Source organism: Mesoplodon bidens, assembly GCF_964165515.1.
Source record: "Mesoplodon bidens genome assembly, chromosome: 15".
Taxonomy (NCBI): domain Eukaryota; kingdom Metazoa; phylum Chordata; class Mammalia; order Artiodactyla; family Ziphiidae; genus Mesoplodon; species Mesoplodon bidens.
Window position 1 is genome coordinate 15,331,200 of NC_138171.1, and position 21,716 is coordinate 15,352,915.

Here is a 21,716-nt window from a genome sequence, read left to right on the forward strand (position 1 = left end):
TCACCTATGTCACTCACCTCTGATGGGTCTGTTTCTTAGGGACAATAAAGGCAGCTGCCTCACTCCCCTCAGGAGCTGGGACTCGCGGAATGGACCAGGAAACTCGAGCTTTAGGACAAGGGCTCTCATGCAAATGAGGTGCTTCCCTCACGTCTCCTGGGTATCTCCTCTTCCTCTGCTCTCTAGCGAGCGGACTCCCAGGTCCATCTCTGTTCAGTGTTGAGTGGACTTTGACGAACACTTTGGGGTCTCGTCATGATGCTCAACAGCAACTTGGAAACCGGTACAGACTCCAGTCTGGGAAATGGATGAAAGTAGAATCTTTGTTCTCATCTCTGCCTCTTTGTCTACCCCAAAGTTCATGTTTCTCCTCTTCTCTCTACCTGATAGAATCCAATTCACCCTTCCAAACTCAGCTCAAACCTTGCCTCTTCTGGGAGGCTGATCTTCACCTCTCAGGTGACAGCCAGGGCCTCCACCTTGGCTTCCACAGCATGTATGTTTCTGAAACTCTATGTCTGCCTTCTAGGCTGGGCAGGGAGCTCTTTGCAGGTCAAGACTCTCCTGGTCCAGAGATACTCTAAGTGGGGTGCACTGGGGGACAGGAGAAAACATCTACAAATTTCTACTTATTTCTCTCTAGCCTACCCTTTATTAAAATTTATATTATTGGGACTTCCCTGATGGTCCAGTGGTTAGGACTCTGCACTTCCAGTTCCGGGGGCATGGGTTCGATCCCGGGTTGGGGAACTAAGATTCCACATGCCGTGTGGTGTGGCCAAAAAAAAAAAAAAAAAAAAAATCTATATAGTTGAATACTTCAAGTGTACATACTAGTGCAGCAAAGTGCATATAATTGTAATATAGAGATGGGATTTGAACACTCAGAATATTTACTGATGTGGGTGTGAGTGATCACATAGATTTTGAAGCTACTCACAGAGATTTGGTCATTACTGTTTCCCTGGTTCCTATCACAAAACAGACACTAAATATCAGTACATGTTAGAGTGATGAATGAATGAAAGAATGAGTAATGTTGCCTGGATTTAGTCTCTTATAATGTCTCATAGTTCTTAGCTGGGTGACACTGGGCAAGATACTTCCCTTTCTTAGGCCCTAAATTCCTCACCTATGAAATAAGCACTTTGGATCAGTTTCTGTCCCACATGCCTTCCAGCATTAATTCTTCTAGGTGAGGTTGGAGTCACTCCTCCAGTGGAGGACAGCATAATTTAGTCAGTAATTATCCTAGCAAGTGTTTAAATTGCACTAATTACATGCCAGGCTCTCTGGTCTAAGGGCTCAGCATGTCCTAATTCATTTATCTTCACAACAACCCCATGCAGGAAGAAGACAGGTGCAGAGAGGTTAAGAAACTTGTTCAAAGCCACATGGTGTGGCAGATGTACACCCACCTGACCACTGACCACTGCCACCCTCAGTGTTGCTGGCTGACTTCCAACTGCCAGTGTCTGCAGCTCTTTGCCTGAGGGATTTCTTGGAGGCACACAAGAAGCCTGTGCACAGAGGAAGCCAGAAGTCCCCAACCAATGAATGACAGGGAGTTGGTATGTCAGTGCCCTTTTACCTCTTAAGGGAGGCAACCACAAGGAAGGTGTTGACCCCATCTGGCCCATCCCCCATGGGAACTCATCACTAGCAGTGCCAGTGGGCTTGCTCACTCAATGTTATTTGGCTGCCTTTCCTGCCCTTTCTTACCCGCCCCCATCTTACCCAAAAAACTACTTTCCCTCTGCTTCTTAGGAACTGCAAATTAAGGCAGATCCAGGCTCTGGATCTTTACAGAATGGCTGGGGAGTTGGACTCTTAACTATCTTCCTCCCTGCAAAGGACAAAAGCTTTGGGGCAGTCTGCTAGGCTGTCATGGTTAGGGTCCTGCCATTTATTCACTGTGATGGGTTCAACTGTGTCCCCCACCAAAAAAGAGATGGTGTAGCCCTAACCCCACCAACTCAGGATGTGAGCTTACTTGGAAATAGGATCTTTAGTGTGGTGATTAAGTTAAGAGTTCATTAGGGTGGGCCCCCATCCAATATGACTGGTGTCCTGATAAAAAGGGCAAAGTAGGTCACAGACAGGGAGAATGCCATGTGAAGCCTGGACTTATGCTGCCACAAGCCAGGCCTTCCAGGAGCTGGGAGAATGGCCTGGACTAGATCATTCTCTAGAGCCTTCAGAAGGAGCATGTCCCTGCTGACACCCTGATCTCAGATTTCCAGCCTCCAGAAGTGGAAGAGAATAAAAATAAATAAATAAACCACTCAGTTCATGGTGCTTTGTTACAGTAACTCCAGGAAACCAACTCACATCTCCATACCTCCATTTCATCTTCAAAGGATTCTCAGAAGATTAAATGAAATAATGCCAGAAATATGCTAAGCACAGGGCCTGGCATATGGCAAGCACTCGCTAAATGGGTAGATGCTTTTCTTTAACTGAAGTAGCAATCCCCACCCTACCACAGGACCTCAGGGAAGGAGGTTCCTTGGGCAAGTGGACAGTTGAGTCTCATGCTCCTTCCTTTCTCCTTCTGAGAGTCCAGGAGAACAACCTGCCCCCAAATTTGACCTGGTCCAAGAAGTGAAGAACGAAAGCTTTCATGTTGAGGTGTCTGTCACCCAGGTTTTTGTGTAGCTTGGGGTGGCTGTTAAGAGGTAGATGGTGCTGTAATGGGTTTGCTTCCTATACCTGGCAGGGCCCAGTCTGAGGACAGGAAAAGGGGAGGTGCCGGCTGCTCTGCAGAATAATGAGAAGGACCACCATGTCCATGGACCCTATTGGTGAAGGTTCTTACTTGCAAACAACAGAATCCACTCCAGTTAGTTTAATTAGGAAAAGAACTTATTAAATATAAGATTTAAGCCACAGACAGAAAAATACTCAACATCACTGTGCGGAAAAGGGGTTTCTTTATTGAAAAATCCTCTGCCACCACTGATGCTCACAACTGGATGCCAGGACTTCCATCGCTGCCCCCTCCAAGGAGAGCAGTGATGGTGGAGGGTGGGATGAAGGTGAGGACAGAGGCAGGGTTCTGCTGAGGAGGGTGGGTCTGAGAAGGAAGCAGAGGAGGAGGCTCAACTCTTTCAGAAGCCAGAGCCCAGCCCTGTGTGGGGCCTCCCAGGACTTCACCATCTCAGGGGAGCCCAGCTGCCCGTCTCTCTGCAAGAAGAAAGGAACTTGTTGATTGTCATCACTGAAGCCCCTGACCTTGATAGTCTACACCCTGACAGAGCCTTGACCATCGCAGAAATGAGCAAGCACAGTACTCCTGACACTAGGATGACCCACAAGAAAAAAAACCAGTTTGCCAAGCCTAGGTGGGGCACTCAGGAACACTGCAGACCCACTGTGCAGGGTGGCTGCCTCAGTGTTCCCATCTGAAAAAGGAGAGGAGATGAGTGGCTTAGATGATCTAGAGGGCGATTCCAGTTGTGACCTTCTGCCAAGCTGGTGCCTGGAGGATGTGCTCAGTCTGTGGTTTCACAGGACACGGCAGCCATTTGTCTTGGGCAGCAGTGAGGGGGAAAAGACACTGTGCAGGTGTGAATGGTGTGTGGCCCCCTGAGCTCCACCTCTTTCCCCAGACCTTCCCCTCCCATCCTGCCCTGCCCCCTTTCTTACCCCGGACCCTGCTGCGGCCACCACAGGTGCTGATGCATTCCTCCTTATCCACGAAGTTGTTCTGCTTCCTTCTGCATCCACCATAAACAAAGGTCTCGCAGAGCCCAGACTTGGCGTTGTAGAAGTATCTGATGAACAGGGCCCTGCAGGGACCCGTGTAGGGAGGCTCCATGCAGAAGGCAGGGCGCTGGGCTGCAAGGACTGAGACAGGCTCTGGGTCAGTTATGAGAATGGTGATCACAGCTCGGGTCTACAGAGGTAGACCAGAGCTGAAACCACCAGTGTCTTGAAATAGAATGATGGGGCTGGGGGTGGGGCATTAGCAGAACTTGAAATGTGAAACCTCCATTTAATGGTCTGCATTCTGAGGCATTATTATTTACTGTTGTTAGGTGTGAGGATGACATGGTGATGATGTAAAAAACCAGACACCCTTCATGAAGTATTTATGGAATGACTGGCATGATGCCTTAGAGTAGCTTTAAAAAACTCTGGGGCATGGGCTTCCCTGGTGGCGCAGTGGTTGAGAGTCCGCCTGCCGATGCAGGGGACATGGGTTCGTGCCCCGGTCCGGGAGGATCCCACATGCCGCGGAGCGGCTAGGCCCGTGAGCCATGGCCGCTGAGCCTGCGCGTCCGGAGCCTGTGCTCCGCCACGGAAGAGGCCACAACAGTGAGAGGCCCGCGTACCGCAAAAAACAAAAAACAAAAAAAACAAAACTCTGGGGGAAAAAAAGGACATACAATATCCTCCATATGTTGATAATTGCTGAAAGTGAACAATGTGTACATCGGGTTTACTATATAATCTTCTGTACTTTTGAGTATGGTTGACATTTTCCACTATTAAAAAAAGTGTGAAAGATTCATGCTGTAATGGAGAAAGGCTTGGAAAAACATACAGTATATTTACTTTGGCTATCTCATGGGGGCGGGAATACTAGAATTTTGAGGAGTGTGATATGGTGATTTATAATAAGAAATATATATTTGGTCTTTGTTCCATCCTGGCACAGAGCTTCTAAAACACTTGGAATTTCCTAAGTGAGGAGAGCAGTAAAGGTGTCTTCAGTTATGTGAAGAGGGTGACTTTTGGAAAGCCCCTAGGTAACCCAAGGATGGGGACTGGTTGCCAGGGGAAACAAGCGCCTGATCAGATGGTTGAACTCTCACCCCGACACTCCAAAGCGCCTACCTCCAGGGAGAAGAGAGTGGGTGGAAGTTTATCAGTCACCAACCGTTAATGATTTAATCAATGATGATTATGTAATGAAGCCTCCCATAAAACACAAAAGCATTGAATTTGGAGAGTTTCCTGGTTGGCAAACAGGAGCAGATTTGGGGAGTGTGTGCTGATGAGAGAGAGCATGGAGGCTCTGTGCCCTTTCCCCTTACCTTGCCTTATGCAGCCTTTCCATAGGGTTGTCCTGAGCTATATCCTTTTATGATAAACTGTTAATCTTGTAAGTAAAACGTTTCCCTGAGTCTGTGTCGCTCTAGCAAATTAATTTAACTCCACGGCGTTTGTGGGAACCTCTGATATGTAGTTGTTGGTCAGAAGCATGAGTGACAAGCTGGACTTGTAATTGGCATCTGAAGATGGAAGGAGACCTGTGGGACACAGTCCTTAACCTGTGGAATCTGACACTATTTCCAGGTTCCTAGCCTTAGAACGGGTATGATGGTAGGAAAGCCAGTCAGTGTTCCCTGAGGATTCGAGAATTGCTTGGTGGTTTGGAAAACCAAACACATAGCAAGAAGAGGAGTCTTAAAACTTTCCTTACACATCTTTATATCCTCTCAAGTTCTTATGAGCATATATTCCTTTTGCAATTACGAAAGAAGAAATATTTAAAATAAAATATACCACAATTTTTATAATGAGTAAACTTATATTGTAGAAGAATATGTATTGACATCAGAAAATGGTGGCAGCCTATTGTGGAGGAAAAGAAGCACTCCATCCGGTGACATATTCGTTTTGTAAAGCTTAAAACTCCTGCCGTGAAGATATGAGTGTCAATCCCTTTTTTAGCAACAGATCCCTTCTTTCAAAGAAAAACTTATAAAAAGAAACCTGGGTGTTGGGTTGGAGCCCCATCCTCAGTCCTCTCACTACCTACCCCCAGCCATTCTCTCACCCCTCCCTACCCCAGTACCCCCAAGTCTCAAGGAACATCTAGTGCAAATCCCTGGACTATATTCTTTAAGGTCTTAGAGGACACACTCTTTGGCTGTGTGACCTTAGGGAAGACAAGTAACCACTCTGAGCCACAGAATCCTAATCATAGAAATGAGCATAATAATCTCAACCTTAGGGACTTGTTGAGAGGATTACAGATGATGTCCGTCAAGTAACTGGCAATCGATCAATACTCAATAAATATTAGTTATTAGAGTAATTGTTAGATGTACTCATTCAATTTTAATTTAATGTTCCAGGGCAGTGTCCAAGCTAAAAATCACCTCTGGACACAATTGCCCATTAAAGCCCTTCAACCCATCCACACCAATGCACAACAGACGAGTCCCCAGGGACCACCCTGGACATCAACACAGTCAGGTTTTCCAACATTGGGACATATGATGCTTCTTTTCTGGAGTCTCAGATTAAGTAAATGGCTTCCTTTTAGAACTGTAGTATATCAAGAACACATTTCTACGTAATGTTTTAAAATGTGATTGGTCAGAAATTGGAAAAATAATTATATATTTTAAACATAAGTTGTCAAAATGTAAAATATCTTGATGAACATTTAAGATAGGAACTCAAATTCTCTGAATTATTCAATGTGTCTATTCAGCCACAGACTTCTCGATCCCTTCAATTATCCAAAAAGAAAACCCTGTGAAACACAGGCTAATCACATAAATGTCCAGAGAGCAGAGGGAAAGCTCTCATTTATGAGAAAACCTTGGCATCGATTAGAAAGTTGCTTTCTTAAACATAAGGAATGTCAATTCTCTATTTAAAAGAAGAGTTTCCTCTTTGAAGCAGAAAATTACATCTGATAGAAGATAATATTTTCACTTGAACTTGCAATCAGGAATGAGGCATATTCAGGTCTCAATGTAAAGGTCTTGGTCTCAGCCGAGCAGGGCCAGGATTAGAGTGAAGCAAACAGGCAGGTGCAGGGTCACATCCTGTTTTTATTTAAAACATTCACATTGAGTGCATGGTGGATTTTTGCATTATTTTTTGATGTTTTATACTATTGCAATCAATTATGATTTATCTGCATTATAAGGTTTTTTAGCCTCCCTTTAAATTCTGGGCTGGAGGTGAGTGCCTCTCACCTCGCCCCATTCCCAGCCCTGCCACGGAGGTGGAGCACGTCCTCTCTGGAAGCTGAGGAGGTAAGGAAAGGGAAGGCTGCGCTTCCAGAGGACACGGGGCTGCACTGTTCCCTCCTCATCTCTGGATGAGCAAGTCAATTAGTTCCTGTACATGAGGACCTCAGAGTAGAAGGATGTATCTGTAATCTTTGGGTTGCAGGATTTGGAAATCTTGATTTGCTTTTTTATGTTTTTCTTTATTGTCTAAGTTTTAGATAATGAACACATACTACTGCATTTATGTATCAGGTAACAGCAAAGGAAAGATAATTAAATGTTTAATTAAGGAACAGAATTATCCTCTACAGAGCAACTCATTCATGTTATTCAAGAGAACTGGGATCGACCCAGGGAGCAACATAGGTACACACTCCAACGTGGCTCACCTGGACCACAGCAGCAGCCTGCCCATGGGCCTCTGTCTCTGCCCTTGGCCCCCTAGAGGCCACTCTCCACACTGCAGCCGCACGGATCCTCTTACAACTTGAGTCCTAACCCATTGCTCCCGTCACCAATCCCTCAGTGACTCCCCATCTCTCTCAGAGTCAAATTCTGATTCATATAAAGTCCTACAAAGCTGGTCAGGACCTGCCCCCATGGCCTCTCTGCCTCATCCCCTTCCTCTCCCCTCTCCTTCACCCACTCAGCTCCAGCCACCCTGGTCCTGGCTGCTGCTCAAACACACCAGGCACGTTTTTCTGCAGTCTCTGCTCAACGCTTCCTTATCACAGAGGGTTTCCCTGACCAGTCTACAGAAACAGCACAGCCTCCTTTACCCCCATCACTCTCTACCTTCAACACACTTGCCATGACCTGGTATCCTATTCCACCTACTCAATTGTCTGTCTTCCTTCTAGAGGGCACTGGTTCTTGTGCTATGTTTTATTCACAACTGCGTCCCCATACCAAGAACAGTGGCTTGTAGGGGCTTGATAAATATTTGTCAAATGAATGAATCTCCCATTTCATGCTCATGCCAAGTGCACCGACCCTGAGTAGAATGAATATAATTAAATTCTTGTTAGTTAAATGTCTATTTGATGAGAGGGCACTGAAACTGAGCAGGACCCTGTGGGGTTCTGGGCACAAAAGCCTTTCTGTGTTGCCCTGCACCTCCATTTCTTATTTGCAGGAAAAAGGCTTCAGCCTCCTAGACCTTCCAGAATACCAAAGGGCAGATTCAAACAGTTGCTAATCAGGGATGTGAGGGAATGCAGAAACAAAGGAGGAGCAGTCAAGAAACAATAGTGTCAGGGCTTCCCTGGTGGCGCAGTGGTTGGGAGTCTGCCTGCCGATGCAGGGGACGCGGGTTTGTGCCCTGGTCCGGGAGGATCCCACATGCCGCAGAGCGGCTGGGCCCGTGAGCCATGGCCACTGAGCCTGGGCGTCCGGAGCCTGTGCTCCGCAGCGGGAGAGGCCACAACGGTCAGAGGCCCGCGTACCGCAAAAAAAAAAAAAAAAAAAAGAAAAAGAAACAATAGTGTCCAGGTTCCTCCAGAAGGAATATACTTATCAATATCTTTGAGTTCTTCTGCAGGCACTAAGTCCCCCGCCCAGGTGGAGGATGGTAACTTCTGGCTGAGCACAATGATTCCTGGAACACTGCCCCGTTACCTCACCACCAACCAATCAGAAGAAAGTCACACACCCTGCAGCTCTCATTCCAAATTTTGCCTATAAAAACTCTCCCCTCCCCGAAAACCATGGGGGAGTTTGGGGTTTTTAAGGCATGAGCCAGCCTAGTCTCCTTGCATGGCCCTGCAATAAACCTTTCTCTGCTTCAAACTCACATGTTTCGGTTTGTTTGGCCTCACTGTGCGTCAGGCACACAAATGTGCATTCAGTATCAGCACGCCTGGATAATTATGAATCTAGCTCTAATATTCTGTATCCTGAGAGGATAATAAAATCATAGTCAGACATGGGGGTAAGGGGAAGGGCCTTGAGTTTTTACTAATATTCTAACAGCCTGGGAGAAGCACAGCCTTGACCCCAAGAGCAAAGTCACAGAAGTGTTGCATTTCTTACAATAATAATGAGAAATAATGTCATTATTGACCCCTAAATATATTTTCTTGAAGGAAGGACGTAGGTAGACAAGTCTTTTCAGACTAAGACATCTTGGTGGAAAAGGGAAATTATTGGGCATGAAATGTGAAAAAACTCTACATTCATGATGGATAATGCCTTGTAAGAACTTGTTTGATAGTTATCTCTTGTACAGGCGGGGAAACTGCAGAAAAGTGACTGACCTCAGGTCCCAGAGCAGGTGAGTAGTAAGGTCAGGTCAGTATATGATCCTGTTACAACCCATTTGATGAAGCACCTGACATCTGCAGGGAACTCTTAAAATATAGATAACTGGTAAGAATTTCTGGGAGCACTGCCCCCCACTTTTACTCCCCTGTACCTGAGCCTCATCCCAGCCACCAAAGCCCAGGGATGTATGAGTCTGGATTTCTTCCCTGACACCAAATATGTGGTGTCTCTACCAACACCCACCAATTCTCCAACGCCAACTGGGCGGCCCCCAAGTCAACTCACTTCAGACACTAAATCCGCGGAGTTAACGCTGACCCCAGCGGTTGAAGGCTCAATGCCATCAGGTAGCCACCACTTCAAATGACAGCTATGTGTCCCTGGGTCACACATACTTCTGACCAACTGGCTATAAATCTGGGGGCTCTGGGACCCCACTTTCAACTTTCAATAACGTACTAGAACGACTCACAGAACTCAGGAAAGTCCTTTACTGACAGTTCTGGGTTATTATTGATAGAAAGGATGAAACTCAGGGACAGTTGAATGAAGGAGATACATAGGGCAAAGGGGGGTTGAGGGGTGCAGAGCCTCCATACCCCCTCAGGACAGTCCCCCCGTCACATCACCTCGAATGTTCACCACCCTGGAAGCTCTCCGATTCCCAAAGTTTAGGGTTTTTTTTAATTGAGGTTTCAATAGGTAAGCAATTTGATTGAATCATTGGCCACTGGTGGCTGAACTCTCCCTCAGTTGCCTCTCCTTTCCCCAGAGTTGCTGGGGGTTGAGGGTTCTAACTCTCTAATCACCAAATGGGATTTTTCTGGAGTCCAGCCCCATCCTGAAGCTATCTGAGGTCACTTTCATTACCATACAAAAGACAGTAAATTCCAAGGGTTTCAGGAGGCCTGGGCTTGGAACCAGGAGAAAGATCAAATATTGACCTTTTTATTACACTGCAGTGAGGTTAGGGACACAGCAGAGACCAGGAATAGAGAGTTTCAGAGATGGGGTCCCTGGTCTTGTAGAGTTAGGCAGGATCATTTGTTTTAAAGCTGAAAGTGTAATGATTTCTTTTTCAGAGTCATGAAGTGTCCCTGGAGTTTAAGCTGCCCAACTTCCCAGGAGAAATCCAGAGCAGACTAGCAGCACCAAGCCCACCCCTGCTCCCCAGCCCCTTCCACGGACTCCCCTCACTCCCCCCCTCCCCCCAGCCTGTAGAGGAGAGGTGGGTCAGGACTTACCTTGGATCTGGTTGCTGGTTTCACCCCGCGGGGTGCCGGCCACCGCGGTGCCGGCCACCGGGGTGCCGTCCACCAGGGTGCCCAGGAGGACGAGAAGAGCGGTGGAGAGGCAGAACCGGCTCATGTTCGTGGCCTTGCAGGAGGGCTTCTGAGGAAAGCTGGGGGCTGACGGAGCTTTTCATATCCCAGCTGAGGGGTGGGACAGGCAATGAGGAGGGGAGTGAGGAAGGGGTGGAGCTGGGCTCAGTCCTGTTTATTGTGTAATCTCCCCACCTAACGTGCTTCTGCCTGGTGGGGCCAAATGCCCAGTAACAGCGCTTCTCAGACTTGACTCTCCCTGTGGGTCTTGTGGAAGTAAATACACATTCTGATCCCCCAGGTCTGGGTGACGTCTGAGAAGCTGCATTCCTAACAGGCTCACCGTTACAGGTGTGTCCCCATCCCCAGTTTCCCCTCCTATGAGATGGTCCACAGGACCACAATTTGATAGCAAGCCTGGAGGAGACTCACCGGGGTGGAGGAGAAGGGTAGCAGGTGCAGAGAAAAGCTGCCTTTCCCACGTACCTTGGGAAGTAGATCAGAGAAGCCAAGGTCAGGAAGAGCTGAATCTCAGAAAGCCCCGCGTTCTCTGCCACGAACCTGCGCCTCTGCCTAATTCTCTGCCTTCACCTTAATTCTTTGCAATGATCACACACTGGTAGCCTATGACAAGTACAAGTCACGGGACTTCTTTTGCAGAAACAAACATGAGGCTCTCCCCATCCCCTGAGGATGAAGTGATCGATTAGATCTCCACCTGCTGGCACCACACCACGCTGTGTGCACAAGTTTGTAGGCTCGGAACGACCATGTTGCCCCCGCCCAGTTACTACCGAGACCCTCGGGTCTGGATGTGAGTGAATTGCCAGGACCCTCAGACCAGTGGCAAGCACCCTTGGGAGAGGAAAACCTCGATTCTTATCTTATGCTGGAGAAAAACTTACCTGGGATGTCGGACCCCATGGCATTATAACTGCATGTTTCACCATGAGGGGGAATGGATTACGTGCTCCCCCTCAAAATATACCACATGGCGTGTTGGTTATTTTGAGCTGAAGACATTCAAGGCCCAAAAGACTCAGGAAGAGACGATCACTATTCCCTTAACTGCCTAAAGGATTTAGATAGAGGGCCTGTATCAGGAAGAGAGCTAATCCCAGACAACTTTTAGTATCAGTAACACTTATCTACCTGCCCAGCATGTCAAACATTTGTTAATCAGATATCTGCTTTTCTCATCTTCCTGGAATTTATCTTCCTCCCCTTGGAGCCCCAATCCTCACTTCCTTCTCCTTCACTCAGGATGACATATAAGCCTCAATTGCCTGACCATCTTTGGTCCCAGGTCTTTGGGGATGCTGTACGTATGAAATTTGTTTTTCTCCTGTTCGTCTGTCTTATGTCTAGTTTGTCTTACCAAACAAGCCAAGGAACCTAGAAGGGAGGCAAGGAAAGGTTTCCTCCCCAACAACAGTAGGAGGACCTGGGTTTGGCAAATTACTTAGTGTTCCTGGGCCTTGGTGCCCTCACCTGTAAAATGTTTATAAAATCAACTCCATTTCTTTGGGATGCTGTGAACGCATCTGAGACTAATGAATAGAGAATGCTCAGCTCTGTGCCCCTGGGTGGTAAATACTCAAAGATTCAGGTCTCCTCTTGTGATCATCAATATGACACCCAACTCCCAGTAGGAATGTCTGGATCTGACCTCAGGCCTGTGTTGAAATAAATATCTAGATTCAAGATGAACCACTCCAGCCTGGGGTGCCATGTCAGCAAACCAAAACCTAACTCTGGGTCCTTGTAAATGCTCTGCAGTTCTCTGGACCCTCGGGGATGGAGACTTCCCACTTCATGAAGTGTGAAATAAAGTCAGTATCACCTAAATTGTCTTCTTTAATCATTTTAAACAAGGGAAGTGCCTGCTTTCCCTCTGGGGTCTGGGGCTTCCCAAACTGAGGTCAGCCGTGCAGGCAGTATACGCCCATGTGACTGACCACAGTAAAAACCGGACTCCCAGGCAGGAGCGAGCTTCCCTGGTTGGCAACTGCTCGGACACATTGGGCTGAGGGAAGCAAGCAGATTCTTTGTGACTGGACAGGGAAGAGACATGTGGAAACTTGTGCCTGTGTCCTTCCAGCTTCACCCTGTGCATTTTTCCCCTTTGTTGATTTGACTCTGTATCAATTTCCTGTAAACCTGAATATTACACCTTAGTGTCCTGTGAGTCTTTTTATGAATTAAACCTGAGTGTGGTCTTGGGGATTCCAAACACAGGTAGTTTCCATTGTTATCTCCAAATAGAAACTATATCCACAGAAGTTAAATAACTTGTCTGAGATCACACAGATAGCAAAAGGCAAAGCTGGAAATTAAATCTCTCCTGTAGACATGCTTTTAACAAATACTGGATGACAAGTGAAGATAATCTAACGTAACTGATGTCTCAAATAGAAAACTCAACAACTGGAACAGAAAATTTATTTCAAGACGTAATACAAGAAAACTTCCTTAAAAAAATCTGTAGATTGAATAAACATTCTATGATCTGGTAAAAAAAAGAAAAAATGATGCAGAATGGTACCAAAATATCCTTGTTCAGTTACTGAAACTCAAAGATAAGCAAAGAGGTTTTAGGCATTCCGGTACAAAGAAGTAACCTCTAAGGGAGAAAAATATTTAGACCATTTCATAGCAACACTCCATGGCAGAATTCAGTGGACATGTCCACAATTATTCTAGGAAAAGAAAGCCAACCTTCTGGCTTTTCCTGAAACTTACCAGAGATGCTCCTATTTTGCACCTGTTGCCCCCTCTAGCTGTAACACTCTCCCCTGATGGCCTCACGTCTCCCTCTGGCATTTGCACAACTCTCTGTTCATAAGCTGCCTTCTTGGTGGTGCCCTCACTCGTGGTCCCAGGTAGAAACTGCAACACCATTCCCTGCCCCCTTCCTCCACCCTAGTACTCCTTATGCCCTATCTGTTTTCTTTTGTCTCCAGGACCCTGTTCTCCCTCTAACATCCACAGAATATACTTACTTATTTATTTTGTTTATTGTCCAGTAGTGCATAAACCCCCTAGAGAGAATTTTTTGTCTGATTTGTTCACTCACAGAGCATCTTAACACCTAGAGCAGTGCATGGCAAGTGATAGAGACTCAGTGAATAGTTGTTGAGCGGATGAAAGTAAATCAATGGGCAGATACATAAACAGCAGTGTGTTAGCTCAGGTTCTCCTTTTCAACCTCCTGCAGGTGTCATCACATCTGGGTATCCGTGTGCTTCCCCGAACCCCCAGCAACCTCAGAAGACAGGTGTGACACAGGACACGTTCCCACAGACATCGTGGCAGCATCTCAATTGGCCAGACACGTGCTGTTTACCTGGCAGTGGTTCAGGCAGAGGCTGAGCTGGGGGCAGGCGATGTCCAGCTTGGAGCAAGAAACCTGCTTTTCTGGGTAGAAAAAGGAGTAAGGGGCGCAGGCAGAGGGGAAGCAGGGAGATGAACGCTTCAGAGGATGACCTCCCACCACCCTTCACCTGGTTTCACAAACAGAAGAGCTGCCTACTTGAGTGGATTTCAGGGGAGCAAGAAGATTGCCTGCAAACCTCTCCCCTCTGCTCTCTCCACCAACAGTTTTGAGATAATTGGACCCCAGTTTCAGTCCCAGCTCTGCCTTTTCCTAACTTTGCAACCTGGGGCCAGAAATGTCCCAGAGCCCCGTGTCTTCAGGTGCCACATGAGATCCATGCTGCCCATGTCATGGGGTTGCTGTGGAAGCAGTGGAGGCAACAGACATACATTCCTTCTCCCTGCACAAAGTCCTTTGTTGCAATAATTACTACAGTTAATGCTTACTTAGCCTCTTCTATGTGCCAGGCATATAACATTTGACGTATATTAACTTATCTAATTCTCACAGTAATCCTAAAAGAAAAGGAGAGGAATTGTTAATATTTCCTTATGTAACATATGAGGAAACCAAGGCATTAAGAGAGTAAGTAATTTGCCTAAAGTCACACAAGGTAGAGACAGGATCTGAACCCAGGAATCCGGCTTCAGCATCTGTGCACCATGCACTCTGCTGCTTTGTAAGTGGTAAAGTGCAGTGCTGGTATGATGGCTTACACACCCACAATCCCTTCACTCACTCCCAAAAATTCACTCCCAGTGACAGCCATGTAGCACCAAGCCACCCCCCCAATCACTCGTCCACACACAGACATGCATTCTTCCACCAACACACACACACACACACACACACACACACACACACACACACCCTGTGCTCCACTTCCAGGGTCAAGGAGAAGGGAGCTGGCTCAATGCCCAGAAGCCCCAGAAGCCAGCCCAGCCAAATGTCAAATGGGCACACAGCTGGGTGATGAGCTGCAGAGGACAGGAGGGGCTGTCTTCCTCGCACAAAGTCACCCTTTCCCTTGAGAAGGGCGGGAGCTCTCAATACCGAGCTGCCCCAGGACAGAAAGGCATCGGGAGTAGGGTTCTCACAAAACAAGCCACAGTGTGTGGAGGGTCTACTCTCTCCTGAGACATTTCACATGTATGATTTCATTTAGCGTCATGTCGACCCTACAACATCTGGGATTCTCATCCCATTTTGCCAGCGAGAAAGCAGAGGCTCAGAGAGGTGAAGCGACTTGCTCAGGACCCACAACCAGCAGATGGCACGACTAGGATTCTAGCTCAGGAGGCCCTCTGGTCCTGCCCCTCTTCCTGTCCCAGTCTGTCCATCTGAGACCAGGGAACAGCAGAGACTCCCCCTAACAGCAGAGATTCCACTCCCCCCCACCCCTCATGTGTCTGTCTTTCTCTCCCAGTGTCCTCCTCTCCTGGGCCTGCTCCCTCTGGTCCAGGTTAGAGGCCCTCAGACCCAGGAGCCCCCGAGGGGCCTGTTCTCCCTCCACCACCCACCTCCCTGCTCATGAGTGACTGAGGTCTCTGATTACAAACATTCCCGGCCCCTGCGGGGATCTTCAGAGAAATCACAAGGAGAGAACATCACAGGGGCTGTATTTGGATAAAGAACAGTAATCATAATACCTTGGGACCCCCAGTCATATGCCAGCTTCTAGTCCTCAGTTTTCCCCTCTGAAAAATGAGGAGCTTGAATTCCATGCTCTCTAAGGCCCCTTCCTGCTCCGATGGGAGCTCCCATGGCCTGCTGGGCAGTCTTGAGCTCTAGCAGGTACTTTTCATGAGACCCAAGCTTCACATACTTTCTCTCACTCAATCCTTAGAGTGGAAGAGAGTGTTTTAAAGATGAAGAAGTGGAAGGGGTGCTCAGGGAGGGGTCCTGATTTCTTCAACCACTCAGGCAAAAGCTGCACCTCCTTGTTTAGACTCCTATGCAGCCAGGGATGGTGGCGTGACTTTGGGCAACAACGTTTCTCTCTCAGATGTTCACTCCACATCTTTAAGATGCTCTTTTAAATCTGTAAAGTCTATTTCCATCTGGACAGAGGAATCCAGGGAGTCTTGCCAGGCCAGGCACCCCAAGTCTTACCCCCAGGGCTGGGGGAGACCCCAGGGGAAGAATGCTGATAAGGATGCACTCCCCAGGCTTTGGGATCCAGCTCTCTCACTAGGATGGCCCTGCAGCTGCAGCTGGCAGGGGAGGTCCCCTGACCTCTGAGAACAATGTCCCCGCAGTGTGTCCTGGAAGTGGGTCCTTTTCTAGGAAGGACCAGCCTGGAGTGGGGATGCCTCTCTTTACCCCTGCTGAGCTTCAGCGATGACTTTGTCTCGGGGCTGTGGGAGGGAGAGCCCCGGGCGGAACTCCTTCCATCCTCCTTGACCTGGCCAGGGACTCCTGGGTCGGGAGCACCCCCTGCTGCTGAACCGGGAGCTGCAGTCACTCCAGCCCCCGTCCCGCGTGGGTCCCCCGGGGTTACCACTGGGCATCTGGCAGACGGTGGCGCAGCCGGCCCGGCAGCACTTGAGATTGTCCGCGCATTCCCCATCCGAGAGGCACTCCTGCATGCAGTTCAGGTCCACCTCTAGCGCGGGGCACACGCCTGATTTCTCTGCTCCTGTGCCTGGGAGGCGGACGCGCAGTGAGGGACTCAGTTTCGCTCTCAGAGGATGCCTGCCTCCTGTCTGACGGCCCCAAATCTCAATCTCCCGGGAGGAATTGAGAAATCTCAATCTCCCGGGAGGAATTGAGAAATCTCAGTCTCTGGCCCTGGCGCCCCCTACGGCCTTCAGAGAGCCCCACCTCTAGGCAGGGGTCCCCAACACTTGAGAGGGCTGGGGTGACCCAACCCTTGGCTTCAGAGCCCTCAGTCCCTAGGGGACCCCCGCACGGATACCCACACCGCACAGCTGAGCTTTGGAGCTTGGGCAGAGTTCCCCTCCTACCACTGTGTCTCCAGCCTCAGCGTAGAGTCTCTCCCCAGATTTCAGCTTTCGTGTCTCCCCACCTCCAGCACATTGGACCTCACACCTGCCAGTCCGAGGGTCACCACCTTTAGGCACCAGGGATCCCCGCATTTTTGTCTTCATTGGTCTCCCCATTTCCACGCCAGGAATCTTCACTTCTCTCTCCCCAGAGAGGCTAAGCCTCTGCTGGCTCCGTCCTGGGGCTCCTGGTTCGGCCCCTTCTTGGAACAGGCCTCTCCCCGCCCCACTCACCTGGGGCCAGAGGAGGAGGAGGAGCAGCAGCAGGCCAAGGAGGAGGGTGGCAATAAGGTGACCGAGGTAGCGGCGGGCAGGCCTGGTGCAGGAGAGAGGCACCTCCGGATGGGGAGGCTTAACCGTGTGCCTGGAGGCGTGAGGTGTTGGCGGGGCCCAGCTGGCTTGGGTAGAGGACTCAACATGCACCTGGGGCAGGATGCCACCTCCTGTCATTTCACAATCCCCCAGGATCAGATGTCACTCTGGTCCCAGTGGGAACCAGGAACGGGGTGCAGCTCCACCAGCTGCAGCTGGACCCTTGTCCACTCCTGCTTCCCCACCTCCCTCCTGGGGCCCCTGGGCAGGGCAACAGGAGGCCAAGGGCTAGACTCAGGGATTCCCATTCCGAGACTCAGGGCTCTCCCGGTAATGCCCGCTGTCGGTAAAGGAGGGGGAAAGGGCAGGACCCACAGGGAGGAGCCTGCGGATGAAGTGGTTGGGTTTGGGGTCAGCAGGTCAGAGTGCAGATTGCTCTTTAGAGATTCATGGTGGAGGTGTTGTGTGGGGATACAGAGCACATAGTAGGAGCTGCAGGAAAAATGATTCATGAATGAACCGACTGGACACAAGAAACTGAGGCCAAAGAAGGTGAAAGACCTATTAACATCTAGAGCCATTTCATGTGTGTTCCTCGCTCCCTCTCTTTTCCACACCAACACTCTCTCAGGGCTCACTGCGTGCAGCGCTGTGTCCAGTGTCTCACGGAGTCATGGATCTTCCCAGACACCTGTGAACAGACAGATATTGTTGTCCTCAGCTGTGCCTGACAGATGGACTGGATGTGCAGAGGGGGTACCCTCCCACCCAAGGTCCCATGAGAATCTTAGAGACAAGGTTTGATCCCAAGTCTCCATCCCTCCAAGCCCTTATTTCTTCCATTCCATCCTAAATGTACGTTCTTTGTGACACAGCTAGGGCACACAGTTGGTGTAGAGAAAGTAATTAAAGGAGCCTTCGGCCCTGGCCTTGGGGTGACAGGGTCTGGGTTTGACTCCCACCCACTTCCACCACCTCCCAGCTGAGGGACCTTGAATGAATCACTTCCCTGTTCTGAGCTGCCACACTGTCCTCTCCAAAGACGTGTGAGTGGTCCAAAGATGGTGTCTCCTGTTAGTAAGGAGACTGCTGAGTATACACCAAGCTTTAACGTGCAGGCTGGTAAATGCCAAAACACAGTTACCCAGCAAGAAGAACCTTCAAACATCCTTCCTGATGCAAAATCTGAGGTCCTTAAGCCCCAGGAGGTCTTTGCTGCTGGAGGGTACAAGGGGGCGGGAGCAGTGACCATTGGGATGACAGGTGAGTCGGACTTGTTGACAGATGTACATCCAGCCACTGTCCCCACAGATGGGTCCCGGGGGAAAGAGGTGAGAATGCCTCCCCAATTCCCACGTTCAGCCTGGGGACTGGAGACAGGTGCTGGCTGGGAGGGGCCAGGGCTGTTTACTCTGAGCACAGGGAACAGTCCACAGCCATGACGCAGGAGCCAGGTAGGGGCACAGCCCAGGGCGGCTCCTGGAACGCAGTCTAGGGCAGCAGGGGACACTTTGATGAGCAAATGGTCTTAGCCTGTGGACCCAGCTGCCTACTGGACCTTCAGCCTCAGGCACTGCTCTCCACAGCCTTCTTCTGGCATCTAGCCAACTCCCCAGGCCAGGAAACTGCTTGGCCTCACCCCTCCCCAGCACTCTTGGGCCCCCCTGCAGGCTGACTCTATCTTACAGGAATGTGGATTAGTCTGAGTCAGAAGGATAGGGTAGGGCTGAAGTTTGGAGAAGAAAGTTTATTAGGTCAGTGGCCAGAGGCAAGCAAAAGCCTATTAGCTTTGTGTGATGTTAGGCTCTGTGCTAGGTACATTCATATATTTTTGCTTCTGCACAAAAAATAAAAAGAACAGAGCCTTTAAAACCAAATACATTCAGATCCGGATCAGGGGTTGGCTACTCCCTGTCTATGGGACCTGGAGCAACACCTCACTTTTCAGACCTACGTCTTCTTCCTTAAAAGTGGTACCCTGATAACTGTTTTGTAAGCTTATTTTAAGGATTAAAGGGAAGAGCATAAACCAGAGGTTGGAAATCAGCCTAAAATATTGTAATGTTAGCCCACATAGTACATTTAAAAATTTTGAAATACTTGCCAAGATTTAAGATTGGGGGATTTCACATAAAAGTAAATTTCTAGCGTCTGTTGGAAAAAGTAAACAATTTGGTAACACAGTCATGCAAACTCCCATGGCAAAGTTCAACTAGAGAAGTGGGTCTCAAATCTCAGCCAGCATCAAATCACTTAGAGGGCTTGCTAAAACACAGATTTCGAGAATCCCACCCTCCAGAGCTCTTATTCAGTAGGACTGGCGCAAAACGTGAGAATCTGCATTTACAGGTTTCCAGGGATGCTAATGGTGCTGCTCAAGGGACCACACTTTGAAAACCATGAGCTACGCTAAGTAGAGCTGCTCTCTTGTTATAAGGAGGAGCGATCTCTCCAGTTTCCATAATCCCCACCATAACCTATTGTCTCCCCTGACCCCACTCCCACTCCAAGTACTTCCATCCTCATTGCTCATCTGACTTGGAAGGTGTTTAAAATTGTGACCTCTGACGTGGGCTCACAGTAAGTGTTCAATAGAAGGTAACTTATTATTTAACAATCTTATGCATTAGGTGTTATTTTTCCCATTTTTACAGATGAAGAAACTGAAGTTCATCTAGGCAAAGTGACTCACTGGAGGAAACAAGGCAGAAATGCAGAGTGAAGACCTTGCCAAAGCAAGTCATGTGGTCCCAGTTATTCAAATGCTACACACACACACCTATCTGAGATTAGCACAGATGATGCATCAAAAATTTTGAACATGATTTCCTAAGTGTAAAATCATGTTTATCATGAAGAAAAGGAGGAAAGGAAATAGAAAGGAAAGAAGGAAAGTTTTGTAATGGGAGGTGATATGAGTCAGCTGCAGACATGCCCACTCTAAGGTGACCGTGATCAAGGGAACATTGAAGATCTGAGAAAGTCTCAGGAAAAACACAGTGTCTTTTACCATACAATAGGGCTTTGTTCACTTGGGATTTTGACCCATTCAAACTCCCTTCTCTCCATGGAAACCACTCTCTCTCTCTGAGTGTAAGGGCTATTCTGCTGTTTTGGCACCTAGCATCCATTTGTCCTTTTACTGATAATAGTATTCTGATATTTGATTTGGGGGATGACTCTTTCTCCACCCAGAACAAGAGGGGTTGAGGGGCTCATCAATCAGAGTTCCTGACTTACTCCCAGACCAGGAATGGCCAATCAGATGCTCTCCTTGGAATTTTAATCTTGAGCAGTGAATGATGAAACCTGAAAATGCATGGAGCTCATTCAGAGGTGGCCTGAGAAGACCTTGGTTCTGCCTTGTTTACCATTCTTTCCAAGCTGGGTTCTTTTTAGCACTCCCTTCAGTTCCAAAAGATAAACTAAATCAGCGCTATTGGTTACAAGCAAAAGACTCCAACAGGATCTCACTTAAGGGTACAAGCAGGAAGAGTGAAGGGATGCCCACTACATCCCCACACCATTCTAACCAATTCCTTCTCTGCTTCCAATAGCCAGACTCAGTTTCTGTTGCTCACAGCCAGGGAGATTTGATGCCTTTACCAGGGTCACCATCCAGTTCCTCATTTCCAAATCCAGTGACCTTTTCCCAGCCCTCAGCCTCCTCTAACTCACAGGTTGGGTCCTATGGCATAAATGCAAAGTCTTCACAGAAAAAAAATTTTCTACATCCTCTCAGTGCAAAAAACTATGAAAAGGAGAGCATCCATATGTGATGTAACTTGAGTCCCCTCTTGTGAATCTACAGAGTCTGTGATGGCATTGCTCTCAAACCTCTTTTAGAGGTCAGTCTTTAGATTTTTTTTTTTTTTTTTTGTGGTACACGGGCCTCTCACTGCTGTGGCCTCTCCCGTGGCGGAGCACAGGCTCCTAACGTGCAGGCCCAGTGGCCACGGCTCACGGGCCCAGCCGCTCTGCGGCACTTGGGATCTTCCTGGACCGGGGCACGAACCCATGTGCCCTGCATCGGCAGGCGGACCCTCAACCACTGTGCCACCAGGGAAGCCCTAGAGGTCAGTCTTTAAAGTCAGAGAGTCTTGAGTTCGAAACCCAACTCCTGCCATTATTGGTTATGTGACCTTTGAAAAGAAATTAATCCCAGCTCTATCATTTCCTAGCTCAGCGACATTGGCAAAGTTATTTTATCCTTCTAAGCTTTAGTTTCTTCATCAATAACATGAAATAATACTTCTACCCTCTCTGGTGGCGCAGTGGTTAAGAATCCGCCTGCCAATGCAGGGAACACGGGTTTGAGCCGTGGTACAGGAAGATCCCACATGCTGTGGAGCAACTAAGCCCTTTCGCCACAACTACTGAGCCTGCGGTCTAGAGCCTGCGAGCCACACTACTGAGCCCATGTGCCTGGAGCCTGTGCTCCGCAACAAGAGAAGCCACC

The 21,716-nt window shown here is 48.5% G+C and overlaps 1 protein-coding gene across 1 annotated transcript; it reads right to left on the bottom strand.

Moving 5' to 3' along the window:
* Positions 1–2,965: 2,965 nt before the first annotated feature.
* LOC308628288 (pancreatic trypsin inhibitor-like) lies at positions 2,966–10,610 on the bottom strand (the record flags this gene model as incomplete). Its single annotated transcript, XM_081255121.1, has 3 exons — positions 2,966–3,076; positions 3,656–3,840; positions 10,487–10,610. The coding sequence occupies 3 exons, from the start codon at positions 10,608–10,610 to the stop codon at positions 2,966–2,968; spliced, it is 420 nt and encodes a 139-aa protein (XP_081111247.1).
* Between the last annotated feature and the right edge of the window lie 11,106 nt (positions 10,611–21,716).